Genomic DNA, 21,167 nt, shown 5'->3' with positions numbered 1-21,167 from the left:
AGGCCAGGCTGGACATTGGGGCTTGGAGCAGCCTGGGATAGTGGGAGGTGTCCCTTTTCAGGTCAGGAGGTTGGAGCTGGATGATCTTTAAGGTCCTTTCTCTTCAACTCTCCTTCATCCTATTATTTAACTCCTCACCGTGGCTCCAGCACGGAGGCCGGGTTGACGGAACCTACCCCCACGTCGGTTTTAAGGATGTGCATCGGTATTTGCTACTTGGGCAAAGCGATTTGGATGCTGTTGTAAATACAGGGCCGTGCTTTGACCGGTAGCCGTAGTCCCCACAGCAGTGTTACTGACGGATCGTCGCAGCATGGCAACCTCTGAAGGCCCAGGAGCCGGAATGCAAGACCCACGTTGCTCTGGGAGCAGGGCAGGGGTGTGATCCCCGTCCTTCTAGAGAAGGAAAAGGACGCGGTTTATATTAAAATAAGGATTTTCCCGGCGGAGCGCGGCCCGCCCCGCACCCTCCCCCGCTCCCGCCCGCCGCCTCAGCGCCCCTTCCCACAATGCCCTGCCCGCCAACAGCGTTCCACGTGACCGCGGCGCCCAACATGGCGGCTCCCAGCGGCCGCCGGCCGCAGCCCGTGGGGCCGGGTGGGGGCAGCGGGGCCGCGGCCGGGCCCGGGCCCGGGGCTCTGCGGGGCGCCGAGGAGGACGCCGAGGGTCTCTACGTGGCGGTGGAGCGGTGTCCGCTCTGCAACACCACGCGCCGCCGCCTCACCTGCGCCAAGTGCGTCCAGAGCGGCGACTTCGTCTTCTTCGATGGGCGCGACTCCGAGAGGTACCGGCGGCGCTGAGGGGAACGGGACGGCCTCTCTCTGCTCTGCCGCGGGTCGCCTCGCCTCGGGGGCCTTAGGGCTGTGCCTCAGGGCAGGGGCATGGGGGTTGTGCCCCTTCCCCGCTGTCCCGGGGGTCGGGGGAGGTGAACGGGGCTCGGCGGGCTCAGGGTTTGGACGGGGGAACGCTCCGGGGGCTGCCGGGCCCACCCTGGGGCTGGGGGCGGACACAGCAGGATGAGGTACGAGCCTTGAAATAGTAATAGTTTTAATAATGATTAAGAAATCACCCTGACTTTCACTCAGTCAGGTACAGCTCTCAGTAGATGTGTCCGTGTCGATGCGGTCACAGAAGCTCCAGACAGTTCAGGGCACAAAGAGAGACCCGTGCAGTGGGTTATTTCAAGTGGGTTACCTATTTTCGGCAACACGCTTTGAAACAGTAGTTTTCTAAATCCTTAAGTAAAATTAGGAGGGTGTGTAGGAAAGAAATGAAACATTTTGTTGTGTGTACACCTCTTCCTTTAGGATTATAAAAAATACTCCCCTTGAGTTAATCATGTGCCGTCCTGCTCCTGGCTCTCCATGAGGGAGGCTGCATGAGTGCTATGCCCATAAACAAATTTTCTCATGATATGACTCAGATGGCTCCTCCATCGCTGTCGTTCACAGCATGTCCATCCCAGATTCTTAAAAAGTCTTCCAGTGCCATGTCTGGAATAGCTCTGATTCTTGGCTGGCACCGTGTTCTTGGTCCCATTAGCAGCTGTTGGGACTGATTCCTGGAGCTATTTTGGTAAGGTGGCAAGCAGCGTGCGAGGGGGTGGTGTCCTCACTCCAAAGACTCCTTTTGTCCCCAGGAACAAGGGGACAGTGGTGCCTTTCACCCATCAACATCCACGGGAGTGGGGAAAGGCTGTCAGCCAGTGTGAGTCAGCTTGCAGAACTGAGACCTTAGTCTGCCACTGGATGGGCTTTCTTTTTTTTTTTAAATACAAAACTGTGTTGTAGAACCACAAATTAAATGTAGTCTTTCTAAAATAGGTGGAAAACGTGTAGTTGTGTGAGACTGCTTGGGGTTTTCTGCAGATTCTGTGAAAAGATTGGATATGGAGCTTAGAACATAAACCAAGTTTGGTATTTTTCTTGTCTTTTGTAGCCTAAGTTTTGGCTAAATGTCAGGCTTAATTCTAGAAATTCAATTGTAGCCTTTGTTAGAGTTGTTCTGTATTAACCAAGGCTTAAGAAGTCTCTGCCCATCAGAAAAATGAAGTCATAAAGAAGCAGCTTTAGCCAAAGTACCAGAAGCACCAGTGTAAGAGAAAACCCTCTTTATCTTCTCACATGAGACAGGATCAGCTTTTCTGTCTGACAGTTATCACTGCGTCCTCCTGAGATGCTTTCAGTGCCCCATTTGTCTGTGGCTGGAAAAGCTCCTGTTTATTTACACTGTATTTTTTAACTGCAAGAATTAAATCTCTTTCTAATTTTTTTTCTTTTTTCCCCCCCTCTGCCTGGACATCACGGTTCCATCTGTGGGGATCACTGCTGTTTTATCAACCTGGAGCCTCCCTACACACACCATTTCCCCAGGCTTTGTTTCTCCTGCTGCGCAGAACTTTCCCATTAATGAATTGCAGTAGTGCAATTCATTAAAAGTGGCAAATTTGTTTTAGTGAATCAAAGGAACAGCACACCTATATGAATAACACAATATGAACAACCTGAATATCCTTGATGGCAGCAGGAGCACTCTGTGTAGGGACAAAAAGCTTGGGTTTTGAGGTTAATGGGATTATTTTTAAGCTGTTCCTGAAATATTTTCTTTGTGTTTTCTAATTAATACTTGGAATGACTAAAGTAAGACTGGGGAAGAGGTCTGTTTTCTTTGTTTGCTCTTTGTGGGTGTCTCTGAATTTCTTGTGATGTGATCCCTGGGAGAGGGGGAGATGTTTTAAATGGTGACCAGGCACCACTGAATCCAAAGCCATGCAGGGGCAGGTGCAGTTCACTGGCTGCATTTCAGCTGGTGTTTACAACCATGGTTATTTATCTGTTGATTTTATGCCTTCTAGTAGTACCTGGGTTAATTTTAGATCAGCCAGTGCTGGAGGAGTGTCACGACAAGGGCTTTGCTGGGTGGCTTGGCATGAGAAATTCAGAATGTGGAAGTGTTTGGGGGCACTTGGGCCTCCCATTTGTCTTTTTGAAGTGTTACAGAGGGGGGGGGGAAAGGATCATTATCTTCCTAGTTAAATGTAAAGAAACCAAGCATTACACCTTGTATCCAACAGTGGCTCATTTTTAGAATTTTCTTGTGAATTTTCCTTATATGAAGACAAACAATTTCACGTTCTAATTATTCCAGATTTCTTGGGACTATTTTGTGTGCTAAGTTTTAGAAGAGCTACAGTAAAATTGGAAGTTTTTCATCTGTCTGGCAAAAATCACCCCCCATATCTGTGAGGGGGAGAGACTGAGGAGCTGTTAAGATTACTTACTGAAGGAGAGCTACAATTAAGGATGAGTAGTCCAGAAGTCCTCCAGTAAAACAGTCACTGACATTCTTCTTTTCATGAGTAATGTGTTCTATATTCAAAAGCCAAGCTGGCATCTTGATGTTGGTCTCAGCTCAGAGGTTCTTCTTCCTCCTGGGAGTGTCCTGCAGCCTGTCATGTGCATAAATTCTCAGAGTGTGTTTCCCAGACTACTGAATTGCTTTGCTTTGTGTGTCTGCAGATGGCAAAAGCCAAAGACAATATAATTGTGATGTCTGAGCCTGTCTAATTTCTCCAGGCTGTGGGTTATGATTAGTAGCAGTGACTTTTTGCAGCAAGGGAGTTATAGTGAGTGTAGTGCCCTCAACTCCTTCAGCATTAATCAACTCCTGTAGATTAGGAAGCCCCTCTCTCTGGTTGCTTCTCTCTAATCATGAACATGTGGAAATCAGCCAGGTAACCACAGAAAATCTCACCTTAATGTGATAAGACTTGAGGAAAGAGAAACATTTCATGGGTAATTTGAGATGTTCTCTCCTCTCAGTTTACATTTTATGGGAGTTCCTATAATAATTCATCCCAAGTTTTGTTTCTTTGCCAAATTGAAAGGCTAAAGATATATAAGGAAAAATGAGTTGCAGGATGCAATGCAATTGAAATCAGAGCTATATAAAGAAATGGAAATGTTTGCTTAGGAGAAACCTGCTGGAGAAGTTGGTAGGAGCTGTTTGACATCGCTGCTGAAGCGCGTGGTGAGCTGTAATTTCTACAGGCTTTCACAAATATTTCTGTCTTCCCTCCACAGCCAGGACTTAATTTATTCCTATATTCTTTGACAAATCATTCAACTTTTTGCTGATGCGATGGATGGGAATTGGGTGATTCTGTGCAGTCAGAATCTGTGCCCATTAATCCAGCTCTGAAACCAAGAATTGCCAAATTACCCCAGCGCTCTCACTGTGTGACTGCTGAGCTCTATGTTTCTGGGCCAAGGGATTTTTGGTGGCAGCCAAAGGTCGGGGTGCAGTAGGTGTGCACTGCTCTGTGGTAAACAGGAGGCTCATGCAGTGCCTTTGTCATTTCCATGATGACTCCTGGGGTGAGGACACACAGGAAGAGGGGACGACGCGCTGGGCTGAGCAGCTGGGCTCCAGTTGCACCACATTCCTCCAGTTCACGTGTGGCCTCTGGCTTTTATGCCAAGCAACTGCATTTGGTTTTGGTTTGCTTTGGAAGGAAAACAGATATTTCTGCTTGACTACAGAAGCAGCAGCCAGTGGTTTTGTTGTTCTAATGCTAATGTCATCTGGAAGGGTGGTTACACACTCTCTGAATCCAGAGGTAGTCACCAAGCTTTCAGATTTCAGCACTCAAAGGAAAAAAGTGAAGCATTTTGAAGTTTTACCTGAAATCAAATCTGCAGAGTAACAGAGGGAAGTGCAAGATGTCGTCCTGTCAAGGCTCAGTGTGCTATTTTTTCTAAATAAAGCTTAGATGTCCCTGAAATAAAGGTAAAATCATAAAATCACATGGTTTGGGTTGGAAGGGACCTTAAGGACCATCTAGTTCCAACCACCTGCCATGGGCAGGGACACCTTCGTGCCCCGTTCTGCCTGGCCTTGAACGCTTCCAGGGATGGGGCATCTGGAAATATCACAGCTCTGTTAGGATGAAATTGTCAATTCTACATGTTGTAGAAGAAAAGAGAATAAATTGTGGAACAGTAAGGGGGGCAGAATGGGGCTTCTGCATACTCAAAGGGTGAAAACACAGGATGATGAATCCTAAAAAAATTCCTTTGTGGTCAGTTCTCTGCAGTTCCCATACCCCAGAATCCAGTGAAGCAGAGCTGAAGCAAGACTTTTGGGTCATGGACTATGTAAGATAGTACTATTAATTTCTCCAGTGACTGAAGGTTTTTAAAGTACTCTATGTTTTTTGTAAGACACAAAATACTGCTCTTGCTAAGCTATAAATCTAGAAGTAGCAATAATTTGCTTACAAGTTTGATAATTCAACTCTCTGATGTTTCTCCAGCTTAGAGGTTCTGTTGCAATTCCAGTGAGACACATGCTCTAGAATTCTGCAAGAGTTTTACACATTTAGCCATTACTTCCCAAGATGAAGACAGATAGCTGAGGTTTGGAGAATCCCCAAGCTTCAATTTTATTATCTTTTTCAGACAACTTACAGTGCTGTAATTGTGTAAAATATCAATAAAAGAATTTAATCTCTTCCAGGTTTTCAGACAAGAAAGAAAGGCTGATGCATCTTAAAACCAAACAGAGAGAATTCCAAAAACAGTAAGTTGTATTTATTAAATTGATATAAAAGCCAAGAGATCTCATAAAAGGAAACAGTCTCTTTAACACACTGTTGCTGGAGACAGACAGAGTCCAGATAGTCATAAAACTTTCAATCATGTTTTTTCCTCTAGTGTTTTGAAGGCCATGGAAGGGAAAGAAATAACTGATCAGCTGGTGAGTTGCTCCAAGTGTCCCATGGTTTTTAAACTCTCTAAATTCCTAGATCGCATAGTGTAAAGTTACAGTTTACCTTGAGGGCATTGTGTTGCTTTCCCAAAGAGCCTGTTGTAAGCAAAACTGAAATGGGCTCTGCAAGCAGAGTGTTCCAAGCTGGCTGAATTTTTCATTTCTCACTAGATATTTGTTCAATAACTTATTTTACCGATTGACTTTATACTAAGCACTCGTTTTGTTTGTGGCATTCTTCTGTGCACAAAACGCTGTATGAAATATTTAGTTGCTTGATCCATTTAAGAGCATCCTGCTACTTTTGCACTAAAGCTGCTGGCTTTGTTGTTAGTCATTAGTTCAGCGTGTTTGAAGTCATTTGTGCCCTAGAGTTGCTGAATGTTCTTTTTCAGAGGTGGAAAATAATGTCTTGCAAGATGAGGATTGAGCAGCTGAAACAGACCATTTGCAAAGAAAATGATGAAATGACAAGACGTGAGTAATGCCTCTGCTTTTGTGATGTGGAAAAACGCCCTGTGCCTTAGAGTGAAAAATCAATTGAGGTGAATTTGAGCATTAGTTTTTTAAAAAATGGTGAATTTCCAAACCATCGCTTCCTAAATCAAGTTGAAGGCAAATCGGTGAGTGGATTTTGGCCTTTTTATGCTTGGGTTTTAATTAGCAAACAGCAGACATTATTCAGCTGGATGGAGATGGTTTTGCAACAGCTTTAAGAGCAAATGCTTAGCAGCCTGTGACTCTGGCTGTGTCCCTAGAGATTGCTTTATTCAGTGTAGTGTTTCTGATAACTTCCTCTTGATAAAGAGGAGCAAACAGCTCTGCAGCTGTCACAGATTTCATGAAACTGCTGAATTTTAACCCACACCTGTCTGAAAACCCTAAAATCCTACTTGAGCAAGAGTCACTGAAATATGGTGTGGGCTGGAGAGTTGCTTCATTCAGAAACCTCAGTTTTTGAAACTCATTAGGTTGTTTTACACTAAATGTGCCAGGTCATTTTTCAGAAGAGAATGTGCAGCTGTGCTTACAACCTATGTGCAAGGGAAGTAGAGGAAGCATATTCAGAAGCATATTGATTGAATCTGGGATATTTTTATGGCTTGAAATTCAAGAGGAGTCATACAGAGAGTAGAAGCAGAGGCATAATCTGAGAATAGTCATAAAGGATTAGCATGGGCTTGGGGTGAAAAATCAAAAAAAGGCTGAGATGCAAAATGATTTTCAATTAATAAGGAGGATGGATAGTAACAATAGGAAATGTATGATAAAGAAAAGGTGAAGGAGTAGACAAGTGTGTTAGTTAACAGGAAAGAGAGCAAATAACAGTGCAGAGAAGTCTGAAGCATTCAGTGCTGCCTTTGCTTCATCTTCCTGCAAAGAAAACGTGATCAGCTGCTTAGCCTGGTTAAATTTTCCATCATGAGAGGACTGCAGGCTAAGGAAAGGAAACAAACAGCTGCATATTACTTTGCTTTATGGAACCCAAGGAACAAGCTGAAGTAGTCTGTGGAGCACTCAGGAACACACGAGGGAGTGAGGATGTCTGAGGAAGCTGAAAGCAGTACCTGCTTTCAAAGGGTGCAGGAAGGAAGAACCTCACACTGATGACACAGGCATCCTGTTACAGACATGGGGCAACTTTGCTGGTAACTGGAAGATAAGGTGGTTAAATATAGGCATCACTTGGTTGTGATACTCATGTCAAATTCATGTTTTGTTATTTATGTCATGGTTATGATATTCATGTCAAATCAACCCCATGCCTGGGGAACAAGTGGTGCAGTGGAGGATGAAGCAGAAGCTGCACATAAGTTGGATTTGGGCACTGCCTGAAACTGTCTTGTGAGCAAACCAAGACATTTGCTCTGGGTGTAACCCCTGCAAGGTCATCACAAAAGGTTAGGAAAGCTGCGTTCAAAGAGCGGTGACACTGGTCCAGCTGAGGAGGTGAGACAGGTGGAGCTCAGCAGGAGCCAGTTCCTGGCCCAGTTCTCTTCAGTATTTCCCATAATAGCTCAGTAGAATAGAGGGTGGAATGGAGAAAGCCAGGCTGGATGGTGAAATGCCTTCTGTGGAGACCAGGACCAAATTCAAAATCATGCAGATAAATAGACAACATCATCTGAAAAGGACGAAGTCAAGGCACACGCTGTTGTAAAGAGAAACAAACCCAGAATGGGGGATGGTGGTGAGATTTGGCAGGAAAGGATCTGGGGAATTGCAAGTTAAATAAAAGTTATCAATCTCGTGGTGCTCCAGAAAGGCTCAGGCCTCTTTCTGGGTTAACTGAAGTAAGTGCTGTATTTAAGATGGAAGCAGTTATCCTGCTGTGCCAGGTATTGCTATTGCTTCAGTGGAAGTCTGGTGTCCAATTTAAACAATTTAAGAAAGATACAAATCACGTGAAGAAAGTCTGAGTGTTGGGAATGAAACAGAAAGAATGGCTAAGAAAATTCATGTTTGGTTTAGAGAAGAGGAAGTTGAAGAAAAACAAGCTTTTCAGTAGATAGAAGATTATTATTATGGAGAGTATGACTTTTTGTCTTTAGCCTGTGAAGAAAGGAGAAGAGGAAATCAATGTGATTTTGAGGAATTAGTCACCTTTTCTCAAAATGCTCTGAAGGTGGCAGAGTGTTAGGACCAACCAGGGAGTGAAGTTCTCCATTTTCCTATTCTTCTGTGGAATTTATTGTCTGCAACTCTTGCAACTTCTCTTGATTCACAGTGAATTTGGTTAGATGTGACTTAAAAACTGAGCTAACCATTGCCCAACTGTGACCTATTGTTAGCTCAGTTGCTTTTGGAGAAAGACCAGAAATGAATTTTAGCTGTGAGTAGCCAAATAGATCAGGAAACCAACTTGGTCACTCTTGGGCCACATAAAAAGTGTGAAAAAGTTGTTTATCTTCTCTTGGATGTGGCACAGTTTAATTTTCTGAAATAAGAACGATTTCTAGAACACTGGGTTCCTGCTTTTGGAGCTGACTCTCCTGGAGACCTCAATAATTGGTGCTTAAAATAATGTTTTAAAATCTGTGTGTTTGCCTTCTTTCTGTGCAGAACAGTTCAAGGAGACAGGCTTGCAAATACCTGGCAGAGCTCTCTGGGCAGAGATCAGTGTGCCTGGGCTTGCATTTGTCAGGCAGTGCAGGTGGGACACAGTGGTGTCCTGAAATACCCCTGGGAACAGATTTTTAATCACCTCATAAACTGGGTCATAAAGCAGAGGTGCTGTGCAGAGAGCAGGACAGCTGTTTGTGCACTGGGACCGCTGAAGAGGAAACGTGAGTTCAGTGTCTCCCCTGCTCCCAAATAATTGCTGTTGGACCTGCAGGGAAGGGAGTTCACTCTGAAAAAGTAGCCTTTCAAGTCGAACATGAATGTGAAAATTGAACAGATGGACATTTTCCTCCTCCTTTGTCTCTTGTTCTTTATGCAAAGGGAGAGTTTGGGAATATGAATGCAAGTGTTAATTGATTTTGTGTTGATGTTACAGGACTGCTTAAAGGAAAAGGGATTTGCAGCTGACACATAGGGATTGTTGGTATTGCTCAGAGAAAAGTGGATTTTTCTACTGCTCCTCTACCAAGGGTTATTTATTTAAATTATAACAGGGGCCACTTATTTATATTATATAAACCTGAGGATTATTAGTTCTTACCTGCATGGAGGAGCTCTTCTCGCCTCCTTTAATTTGGGACTTTGCATCTCCCACATACCAGATCTCCCTTCCTACCAGACACACCATGGATTGCAGCAGATCAGATGACTGGAATGGTTCCTGATGTTCAGAGAGAGCAGCATCTGTGTCTGCAGGGGCAGGCACGCTTCAAATAGGGCACATAGAGAGTTTTAAACCTGTATTTGGGAAGAGCACAGGAAATCTTTCCCTGAGCTTTTAAAAGACAGAGGTGGCTGACTCTCTCTAGCACCATGTTTGTGGAGCATTACCACAGCCAGTTATTTTATAGCAGAATCAGCAGACCCATAGGATCATCGAGGTTGCAAAAGACCTTAAGATCATCAGGCCCAACCTTGGATGCTTCAAGATGCTCTTGCAGGGTATTTTTCCAAGCCTCAGCGTTCCTGACACGTGGAGTGAATCCAGGCAGTTCAGCACTTCAGCAATGAGCACATTTCCCATTTTGTGAGTGGAAAGGGAGATAGCCAGTGTTCCCTGTGGAAACAAGGAGCCTGCACTGCTGGGATCCAAGTGCTGTAAGAGCACATCCACGAGTGAAGCCCAAATAACCCACACTAACAGCAGCAGAGGTGCCAGAAATGGTGACTGAAGATGCTATCTGCACTTGATTTTGGCTGCAAGCAGGGCAGGGCTTTTTTGGCCAGCACGATGCAAACATGTACAGTCAGGCTATTTCTGTCAGGATGATTACCTCAGGAGTTTAATTAAAGTGGGAAATCTTGGTTTTTGTGCTCCAAATCCAAAAATAGCCAGGTAAAAGATAGGGAAAGAATAATCTCAATTGCAGTCTCTTTGAAGATCTTCACAGGAGATTAAAAAGTTGTACCACTGAGCAGCTGGAAGATGTTAATAGTTTAGCAGGGTTTTCTGTTTTAAGCTGCCATAGATCTAGTTTTCTATAAATATTAATAAAGCTTTTCTCAAGCTTTTCTTCCAAGCACCTCCCAGCTCCTTTTGCAAGGGATAACATCTGCTGCCGTTCTCACAGACACGGAGGGGCTGCTGAGGATTAAAGAGGAGAACCAGAAGCATTATCGCAGGGCTCAGAGGCATCAGGAGAAGAAGGAGAAGATCCAGAGGCACAACAGGAAGCTGGGAGACCTGGTGGAGAAAAAAACCTACGACCTGAAATCCCAGTATGAGCACTTGGCAAACCTCCGTCGGTCGCACATCCTGGAGCTGACCTCGGTCATCTTCCCCATTGAAGAGGTGAAGACAAGCATGAGGTATGGCAGGCTTGTCCTTTTGGGATCATTTTGCTTGGGTTTAGACACGCAGAAGAGAGTTGTGTCAATCTAAGGTATGTGCTCTGGCTCCCTTAGGATCTGTGGGGAGGAGGAGGGGGAGCTGTGTTCTCACCCAAAGACAAAGGTCCAGGATAGAAGAATCTGAACCTGGAGGTGCTTGCATCTCCCCACTGAGACATCTGAGCTGTGTGTCCAGTGTTAAACTTCCTTAAAATATGGATGCCCCATCCCTGGAAGTGTTCAAGGCCAGGCTGGACGGGGCTTGGAGCAGCCTGGGATAGTGGAAGGTGTCCCTGCCCATGGCAGGAAAGTTGGAATGAGATGGGCTTTAGGGTCCCTTCCAAACCAAACCATTCTAGGATTTTACCATAATAGGTAATTAAAAATGCCAGAGAAAATGAAAGTAGTTTTGGGACTGAGGATTTTGCAGGAGCAATCCAACAACCATTTTGCCCTGAGTGAAATCTGGCTCAGTGCCTGCCAGGTGCGTCTTCGATTCTATTTTTAACCACTTCTTTTCAAACCCTTCTGGGGTCCTGCAGGGACCCTGCAGATGTGTCCTCAGAGAGTGACAATGCCATGACCTCCAGCACTGTGAGCAAGCTGGCAGAGGCACGGAGAACCACGTACCTGTCGGGGAGGTGGGTGTGTGACGACCACAACGGGGACACCAGCATCAGCATCACGGGGCCCTGGATCATCCTCCCCAACAACGGGGACTACTCAGCTTACTACAACTGGGTGGAGGAGAAGAAGACTACACAGGGGCCTGGTAAGGGGCAAAGGCCTGATCTTAGGCAGCTGGGACACTCCAGAAGCTTTGGGTGCCACTGAGGAGCAGGAGACTGGTCCATTTGTTCTCACCCTGAGCCAGAAATAAATGCCAGTATAGGGATTATAGGAGAAGATTCCCTGCCCAGTTGGAACTAGGTGGTCTTTAGGGTCCCTTCAAACCCAAACCAGTCTGTGATTTTATGATGAGTCTGCTGAAATCTTATTTTGCATTAAATGCTCTCTGGGATACACAGCACAATGAAATAGAGAAAGTTAATTATTCACAGTTTTGACACAGTTCACATGTCATCATCTTAACAGGAATTCCAAGAATTACTATTTTCTTCCAACTTCTGACAGATTTCACTGGAAATGATTGCTAGGCTGTGCTCCATAGTTAGAAATGACATATTCCAGAGCAGACTCCGGGAACATATTAACACACTCACCGAGGTTTCATTTAAAACAAGGATTTCATGTTGTTTTTATTTCTTTCAGATATGGAACATAATAACCCTGCTCATACCATCAGTGCTGCATTGTGCTATGCAACTCAGCTCGTTAACACTTTGTCTCTCATACTTGATGTAAATCTTCCCAAGAAGCTCTGCAACAGGCAAGTAAAAACACAGCAGGAGAATCAGTGACCTTAAATCAGCTTCGTTTGGGGAACAAAGTCATGAATTGCAACAGCTTTTTTGGTAACATGGGTGGCTCGTGGATTTTTGTGCTGTTTGAGGGGAGGGCTGGCAGGATTTTAGACCACAGTTAACAGTCCCTCCCTTCTTTTTTACTTCCTGAGAGGAAGCCCAACCATCACAGTTGAAAACAACACTTTTCTAGTTGATATATTCAGCATCCTCAAAAGAGAGCTTAAATATGGCAGTGTATGAATGGCACTTTTGGTTTTATTCGACCCCAATTTTGTGCTTCACAAAATCCCAGCCCGATCCAGCAGCTCTAGAGCAGCTCTGCTGCCTCCTGTGCTGTAGGACAAGGTCCTATAATATGGCATGGCAACAGTGTAATTCCCAATGGGATAAAACCCCCATGGGAACACACCTAGGAGTGCATTGCATGAACCCCATTTTGGATGAAAGGCGCTGTTAGAATTTTGGTGTCTGGGTGGAGCAGCTGGGGTCTGTACAGAAGGAGCTGCAGACCTGGTCAGACTCCCAGGGGTCTCAAATGTGCTGCTGAGATTCTTTTAGGTGTTTTAAAATAGTGGCTGTCAAAGTGAGGGCACAAAACTTGTGTAGGCTTTCAGCTTTTTCCCACTTCATGGCTGTGGACTTGGAGCCAGAGGATCTTGAAGGTCCCTTCCAACCCAAACCATTCTGTGATTCTCTGATTTTATTTGGGTGTTCAGGGCTCAGAGAAGGAAAAGGTTGGGAACAGGAAATGATGCAGGATTTTAAAGGAGATCTGAAACAGTTTGGCACTGGTGGATCTCTTGAGTTCCCTACAGTTCACACCACCTGTCCTGTGGAAACTGGGGAGGCCAGGGCAAGGAGAGCCCAAAAAAGGCTCACAGTCCTGCTAGGTGAAAAATTAGTCTCCTGAGCACTCTAAAACTGGCTGTGGACTTCAAACAAGTGCTCACTGCGAGGATTTTTATTCCAGGATGTTTTAGGAAGCCAGGGCACGGAATGCTGATGCCTCCAGTAAGTGGATTTTCACAGCATTTTGCTTCCTGTGTATTTGTGTGTGTGGTGTTTTAACAGTGAATTCTGTGGAGAGAATCTCAGCAGACACAGGTTCACACGGGCAGTGAAGAAGCTGAATGCTAATATCCTTCACCTCTGCTTCTCTCAGGTAGGGGGGTGCATATTTGATATCTTTAAATAGCTTTTAAAATATCAGTTGTGCCTGCTGGTTTCCTTCAGGACCTGATGATGGTTTTTTTTTTCCTTTCCACATGTCAGCATGTAAATTTAGATCTGTTGCACCCCCTGCATACCCTCAGGAACCTCATGTACCTGGTCAGCCCAGACACTGAGAACTTGGGCAGGTAAGAAAAGCAAAATATGAACTCTCCTGTGGCTGAATTCCTTCTGAATTTATGCCTTTGCCTTGTTACTTATGAGGGAAATTCTCTTCTGCTGTGCCTATAGATCAGTCCTCAGCACAGAAATCGGGGTAGTTCCAGGAGGAGGCAAAACAGGACAGAAAAAGGGGGCTTCTGAGTAGGAAATCAAATTTCACAGACGTGTGTTTGCTGTGCTTCTGCCTATGGCAGGCTCAGCTGGAGGCTTTGCAGCTGATGATGGACTTATTTCCCCTACACCCAGGAGCAGGAACTCCTTCCCTCCAAGGAACAGCAGCACAAATGCCAGGTAGCCTTGCCATGCTCCAAGTGTGACCCTGCCCACGCCTTGCCAGCATGCAAATACCCGAGAGCATCCAGTAATACAAACCCTGAGAAGAATCCCAGGCAAACCTTTCTCAAAATACTTCCAGTCACTGAGCTGCCTAGACCAAAGTTGACCCTTCAAATAATTTTCATTTATATGTAAATTAAGATTAAAGACAACTCTTCTCTTAGCTTAGAACACGATGAAAAGAACGTCAGCTCTGGCCTGCACACACCAGGTTTAATAATTTGTTTCTTTTTTCACAAGTTAAATATAAGAAAGCAAACAATACTGATTTCCCCATTGGGATAATCCAGACACAAGTCACTTGTGCCCAAACTGTCTGCAAACATTTGTTTGATGTGCCTGGTGCTTTATTCGCCCCTTAAGCACAGCAATGTTCCGAAATCTACTCTTCTGCTTTGTTCTCATGTACGGATCTGGTTTCATTCAAAAACCTGCAGTGCCACTCAGAGGAACTGTCTGTTCCCACTCACCTTGTGTTCTCTGGATATATCCCTACTGATTCAGCCCAGAGACATGGGCAACCACATCTTTGGAAAGGATTTTGGACAAAAATCTGTGCTTGCTGCTGCTTGCCTAAAAACAAGGACAGTGCTGGAAATACCCAGAGGATGAAGAGCTGTGTCCTCAAAGGAAAGCAGCTGCTCTAAAAGGTCCAGGGGTCACAGTGGGCACCTGTGCAGGTGTCACAGAGCTCCAGATCCGTCAGCTGGGTCCAGATAGTAAAAGAAAGGGTTACAGGAGAGTTGGATAAAATACCCACAGACTGCTGGAATGGCTTTACAGACACCACTGGGAGCAGAGTCTGAGCTGCTTGAAATGAGGCACATGCACTTTACAGAGACATTAATTACCCACAGGAATGAAGGTGGGGATTCTGTTTCCTTCTGTCATCCTCTCAGGGCTGGATGAGTTTCTGGAATGGATGCTGTCATCAGGCAGGAGTTGCTGGGCTCAGGACAGGGAGAACGGGTGGGACGCAGTGGCCTTTGTTAGAGAGGAGGTCACTTGGGATGATCTCATGGTCCCTTCTGGCCTCAGCCCTGATGACTCCCTTCTTGTGTTGCCTTGTTAAGCAAAAGGCTTTGCCAGGAGGCAGCGCTCCCATTCTTTTCCAGTTTATGAAAGAGGAGTGTTTGCCTTTAATTTCTCAGCTGGCTGCAAAGTTTGCAGCAACCAGCTCTCTTTATTTTCCTTTAGATACCTAAGCTTGTAGTTGCCTGACAATCTCCTTTATATGCTGCTGTTTTCATATGCTTATAATTTTACCAAACTTTAATTATCTGCATTAATATTTTCCATTATAAATCACTGCTTTAGGCTCCTTCTCCCACTAAGGCTGGAGAAATTCTTGCTTGTGCTAAATGGTTACTGTGTTTAGTGGTTGGACACGGTGATCTTGGGTGTCTTTTCTAACCCAAATGATCCCATGATTCCATTAAATTCTTGCTCACGTTCACTGGGCAGTTCTGTGGCTTGGAGTGAACTCAGTCAGGGATGCTGCTTGCTGTGGGGAATCCGCCTTTTTCCATGGAATACAGGCAGCCCAGAGCAGTGGGATGGGCAGGATGCAATCGCTTCTCCCACCAGGCAGTGGCAGCAGGGAACTCGGAGTCACAGCCCAGGTGGGTTTGGGCAGATGCAGCCCATGGCCCTGCTCAGAGCAGAGCCAGTGCTCAGGACTGGAGCATCTCCCTGCCCAGGAAAGGCTGAGGGAGCAGGGGCTGTCCAGGCCCTCAGCCCTGTCTTTCAGTGTCTGCAGGGAAGGCTCAGAGATGGATCAGGCTCTGCTCCGTGGGGCCCACCAATGGCACCAGAGGAGCGAGCAGGAGCTGATGCCCACGAGTCCCACCTGAACGTGAGGAAGAACTGCCCTGTGCAGTGACCGAGCACTGGAACAGATTGACCAGACAGGGATGTGGAGTCTCAACCACTGGGGATATTCCAGAGCTGACTGGACACAATCCTGTGCCATGTGCTCTGTGATGACCCTGCTGGAGCAGGGAAGTGGGACCAGATGAGCCACTGTGGTGACTTCCAACGTGACCCATTCTGTGATTCTGTGTGGTGGGGTTTGCATTGTCTCCAGGGGAGACCACGCAGCCTCTCAGCCTGTTCCAGTGTCTGGCCAACCTCAGAGTGAGAAAGAGGTTGAGGTGTTGCTCAGGGCAGAGTGGGAAGTCTCCACTGGTGAGCTGTGCCAGACCTGTGAATCGTAGCTACACCCCAACAGAGCTGAGCCGTCTCAGCCTGGCCAGGGCTGGTGTTGGAAATTAAAGCTGTTCCACATCAAGCCGAGATTCCCACCACTGGAGCCCTGAGTTATCACCAGTAGCTTTCTCTGTTGTGTGTGTGTTTCCCTACCCCTGCCAGAGCAGAACTGCTCTCCCACCGTTCCTGCTCCGTGGGCTGGAACCCTGTCCCTCCCTTGGCCAAGTGTTCGTGTTATGACCGTGGTGACACAAAGTTCCCTCTGCAGTTTCTCTGCCCAGCTGATAGAGACAGGGGCATTTGATCTCTGCTGTGCCCATGGCAGATGCCCCACAGGGTGCTGTGGGGCACCCAGGGCTCACCCTAGCAGAGAGGACAGAGGGACTGATGGGTCAGCGTTGTGTCCTCACCCCCAGGTCCGGCCCCTTCGAAATCAGCGCTGACCTGGAAGACTCCATGGAATTTGTGGACCCCAGCGCGGCGGGCGAGACGGACGAGAGCGGCGACGAGCACGTGAGCGACGAGGAGACGGACCTGGGCACGGACTGGGAGAACCTGCCCAGCCCCAGGTTCTGTGACATCCCCTCGCAGCAGGTGGAGATGCTGCAGAGCCAGAGCACCCAGGTGTCCCAGCCCATCGCCAGCAGCAGCGCTGGCGGGATGATCTCGTCCGCCGCCGCCTCGGTCACCTCGTGGCTCAAGGCCTACACCGGGCACCGCTAGCGGGCACACAGGAGCCGTGCCAGGGACCTCTCCCCGACTGTGCTGTAGTCAACCTTTACCTATTCAGTTAAGTAGTGCCTGGAACAAAGGAAAGGTCAGACTTTCGTTTTGTAAACCGGAGAAAACCTTTTTATTTACCCAAGATGACTGTGACGGCCCCGTTTTGTAAATTAGCTCCGTGCTCCCGACGGATTCTGTGAGGGCACTTTGTGTCTTGGTTCTGTCTGCATCGAGGATTGTAAAAGGACCCAGCAACCTCCAGCTCTACTTTCTGAAGAAGAAACAGATTTTGGAGTGTTTGGATCGGGATGTGAGCGCAGGGAAGGCTGCTCAGGGCGCGGTCTGGACAGTGGTGCAAATGCAGTTCCCAATTTCTTAACTCCTTACAGGGTTTTCCTTTGTGTGTGTGTGTGTGCATTTTAAATCTGTCTTGCATAATGCAAAAATGCGTATTTCTAAATTTTTTTCATTCAGGACATGAAAATTATGCATTTTTAACATGTTTTCTAATCTCTGTTGCCATATTTTTAATACAAACAATTAGCATGGACAGGGAATTCACAAAGCAAATTGCTGTTGTTTTAGATTTGGTTGTGGATCTTTACCCAGTTTTGCCATAGAAAACTGGCTTGTTTCATGCTGTTTCCACTGGTAGGTGTAGAAGTTTTGTGTTGTGCTGTCTGAGGCACACAGGCTCTGTACTCTTACTACCATACACCAAAGAAACACTGGACGTTCTCTTGCTAGACCCACATTCGATGCTGATACAGAATTGCACTGTTGCAATAATGCCCATCAGTTACCACACCACATTGCCACTTTTTAGCATTAGAAACACCTCATTTCAAGCCAGTTTGGTGAAGTCACACGCTTTCCACACTACATGTGTTTTTAACCCTATTTTATTTTATGTTCATGGTGGGGTTTGTTGTTTACTCACTGCCAAGAAATTGGTTTGGTTCCCCTGGTGCAACTGGCTCAGGTTCCTCCTGGAACCCCAGGAGGGTGGGTGCTGACAGGTGACTTGGTGAGCAAGGGCTCCTCCTCTCCCTCTGCCTTGCAGGACAGGGCCCTCCCGGGTGGTTTGCTCAGCAGAGCTTCCAACGTTTACATTTAGAGCTGGGACAGTTTCCCCCACAGGGTCAGCCCATGTCAGAGCCTCCTGCCCTCCTCCTCGAGGGAGAATTTCTGCCACTGCCCCGCAGCTTGTGGGGACACAGCAAGGCTGTGGTGAGTGACACAGAGGCCACATCCCTGCCTGATCCCAGCTCCAGGGCTGGCTTTCCCAGCCCCCTCACGGGGTGTTTTGTGGTTAGCTCTGTTCCTCTCCAGCCCAGCCAGCGCTGCCTCTGTCCCCACCCAGGAGGGGTGGGAAGCCAGGTGTGGCAGTGCCACCCCTGTGCCCCATGCCAGGGGCCCTGCTGAGCGTTGTGTCACCCACCCCTCCATGGCAGCTGCTTCTCTTTAGCCCTGAGCTTGGGCATCTGTTGTCAGTAGTTTCTTTTAATTTTTCTTTTTATCTTTTTTTTTTTTAAACCAAAGACCCTTAACTCCGCGGAGTCAGACACCACCACCCTCACTGCTGCCGCTCCTCTGCTCTAAGAGTTGGGTTTGTTTTAGGAGAGCAGCCCAGGCCCCTGGACTGCTGCAGCCTGATGGGGGCCAGTGCCCCCAGCCCCGCTGCCAGGCCGAGCCCGAGGGTTTGGGCTCTGTTGGCTCACGGCACTTTATCACTCACAGCTCTGAGCAACCAGCACACGCCAGTATTGGAAACTGGGCTCACAGCCCAGCCCCTTCTGCTTCCCCGTGTATTTTGCACTGGACCCCACCATCTAAATACCTTTTTGTTGTTGTTTTTTAATAGGCATTTCAGTCCCTTTTTCATTGCTGCCTTTGTGCTTTGAGCCCCGGAAGGTCAGGCCATGACTCAGCTTCATGCACTGTCACTGAACTTAGGGAAAGAAAACCCAACACAATAACTTTTCTAGAAGCCATATACTTCCTATCCATGTTTTCCACAATAATTTATTTGCAACCCTGTCATACTCTGAGAGTGTACAAGGGCACCGTGAGGGTGTTCAGATGCATCAGGGTGGGGCTTTTCATGGAATGGTTTTTTTTTGTAACAGAACACAAGGTTGTGGTGGCTTTTTTAAAAGTGTTTTGCACATGTGTAGCTGAGGAAGAATTGTGTGTGTCCAAACCTTGAGTGCAATCACCAGGATTCGTTTTCCAGGTTGTTTGGGGGGGGTGGGGGAGGGAGGGCAGGAATATATGTAATTATAGATATTTGAAGGCAGCCAGCTGAGAGTTTACACAACATTTTGCGTAGCATGAACACGGGAATTTCAGTTCAGGCTGGGACTTCTGGTCATGACCAGTGACCTGGGGTGGCCAATTTGGGCTGCCAAAGAAGAGCCTGATTTTGGGGGCCAGCCCTGTGCCGAAAATCAGGTGCCTGTGCAGGGTCTCGGGTGGGACACCCAGGGGTGGCTTTGTCACCTGCGGAAACTCGCAGTCCCTCTCTCGCAACTTCTGGACTTAAGATGTAACTAAACACAAATGGTTTGGTTTGGTTTTTTTGTTTTTTTTTTTTCTTCTAAATTTTATTGTATTATTGCAATAAATCTTTAACAGTAATTTTTTTAAAGTTGTATATTTATGACTGTTAATTCTGTGTGGTTTGTTTTTCACCGTGCTGGGCAAAGTACATGAGAATTTCCAGCCTTCAAAGCATCACAGGGACCAGACCTGTTACAGTGCAATCAGTTGTACAGCGGTGGAATAAGCAATACCCATTCTAAAAAAATACTCTTACATAAAATAACTGCATCTCCATGGGAGCAGGGGGTGGAGTCCTGCACAACACACACACACACACACACACACATCCCTCTATGTACATGTAAACGGATAAACCCCTCAGGTGAGCCTGGCTCCGGGCTGCGCCTGTGCTGGGTGATGTTTCTGCAGGTGGTGGATTCCTTCTGCATGCAAAGGGCTCCTCGTTACAAGGTCATTTCAGGATGCAAGAAGGTATCTCTTGAAGTTTGGAGTTATTAAAGTGAAGCAATGTCAGAGCAACAGGGATGGGAAAGGGCCCAGCAGGCTCTGCCCACGGGCCCTGGTGGCCTGGCAGCCCACGGTTCACAGGCTGCTGGATGATTGAGGAGAAACAACCCCCCCCACTCCATTTTTGGTGACATATCTGATGAGGAGGGCTGATGGCCCTGTGATTCCTGGCTGCTGGACACTCAGGAGTGGGAGCAGCAGCCACCTGGGCCTCCTGCACACAGAGCTGGGGCAGTTCATGGCCTCGGTCACAGCACAGTCAGGTCATGGCCACGGGCAAAGCAAAGTGTGGGGCCGAGCTCAGCTCGTGCAGACAGAATGCTCGCACCACTTCTGCTTAAGCAGGGCCAGCAGCAGGAGCTTTTGCCCTCTGCCCACTCTGGTTTGTGGCAGGAGAGCAGCCTGGTAATGCCCCGAGTCCTGTCCCTGCACCAGGACTGCCTGGACCAGCCAAAGGCAGGTGGGAAGGAGAAACAGCCCCAAGTGAGGCTTCAGCACCATTTCCACCGTGCAAGAAGTGGGAGTCGAGACACAGGTTGGATCTGTCAGTGCAGTTTTGTGCAGGTGTGAAATCCCAGAATGATTTGGGTTGGAAGGGACCCTAAAGATCACCTTGTTCCACCCCTGCCATGGGCAGGGACACCTTCCACTATCCCAGGCTGCTCCAAGCCCTGTCCAACCTTGGACACTTCCAGAGATGAGGCAGCCACAGCTTCTCTGGGCAACCTGTGCCAGGGCCTCCCCACCCTCATTATGAAGAATTCCTTCCCAATATCCCATCCATCCCTGCCCTCTGGCAGTGGGAAGCCATTCCTCCTTGTCCTGTCCCTCCATCCATTGTCCCCAGTCCCTTTCCAGCTCTCTTTAGGCCCTGGAAGGGGCTCTGAGCTCTCCCTGGAGCCTTCTTTTCTCCAGGTGAACATTCCCAGTTCTCCCAGCCTGGCTCCAGAGCAGAGGGGCTCCAGCCCTTGGAGCAGCTCTGTGGCCTTACCGAGAGTTCCAGGGGCTGGCAGGGGGCAGATGCTGCAGGAGAGGACTGGGTCCAACACAAGGAACTGAGCTCTGCTGCAGCATCCCAGGATTTTTCCACAGGGAACAGGGCTCAGCAAAAGGAAAAGCTGCTGCAGAAACAGCCAGGATGGAGCAAGAGCCCAACCGCAAGCCTCAGCCACAGGCAGCTTTCTCAGTGCTGTCCATGCCAGGAGAGCCCCAGAGCTTGATGAAAACTGGAAGCTTATGGACAATGGAAATGTTATTACAACTTCTTTGCAGGCCTATCTGGAAATT

General features: G+C 47.3%; 1 protein-coding gene across 1 annotated transcript; it reads left to right on the top strand.

Moving 5' to 3' along the window:
- Positions 1-554: 554 nt before the first annotated feature.
- On the top strand, positions 555-19,872 carry ATG14 (autophagy related 14). Its single transcript, XM_032113370.1, has 10 exons — positions 555-784; positions 5,518-5,580; positions 5,715-5,757; positions 6,165-6,246; positions 10,464-10,701; positions 11,265-11,494; positions 11,995-12,112; positions 13,221-13,311; positions 13,422-13,507; positions 16,502-19,872. The coding sequence occupies exons 1-10, from the start codon at positions 555-557 to the stop codon at positions 16,806-16,808; spliced, it is 1,488 nt and encodes a 495-aa protein (XP_031969261.1). The 3' UTR covers positions 16,809-19,872.
- The last annotated feature ends 1,295 nt before the right edge of the window (positions 19,873-21,167 follow it).

This window comes from Corvus moneduloides, chromosome 6 (genome assembly GCF_009650955.1).
Source record: "Corvus moneduloides isolate bCorMon1 chromosome 6, bCorMon1.pri, whole genome shotgun sequence".
NCBI classification, from domain to species: domain Eukaryota; kingdom Metazoa; phylum Chordata; class Aves; order Passeriformes; family Corvidae; genus Corvus; species Corvus moneduloides.
Note: the sequence above shows the minus strand (reverse complement) of the source record. Positions and strands in the feature narration are given on the sequence as shown.

Coding starts and splice junctions, on each gene's coding strand:
- ATG14 (XM_032113370.1), top strand. CDS start 555: ATGGCGGCTCCCAGCGGCCGCCGGCCGCAGCCCGTGGGGCCGGGTGGG. Junction 785..5,517: donor GATGGGCGCGACTCCGAGAG/GTACCGGCGGCG, acceptor AATCTCTTCCAG/GTTTTCAGACAAGAAAGAAA. Junction 5,758..6,164: donor AAGAAATAACTGATCAGCTG/GTGAGTTGCTCC, acceptor GTTCTTTTTCAG/AGGTGGAAAATAATGTCTTG.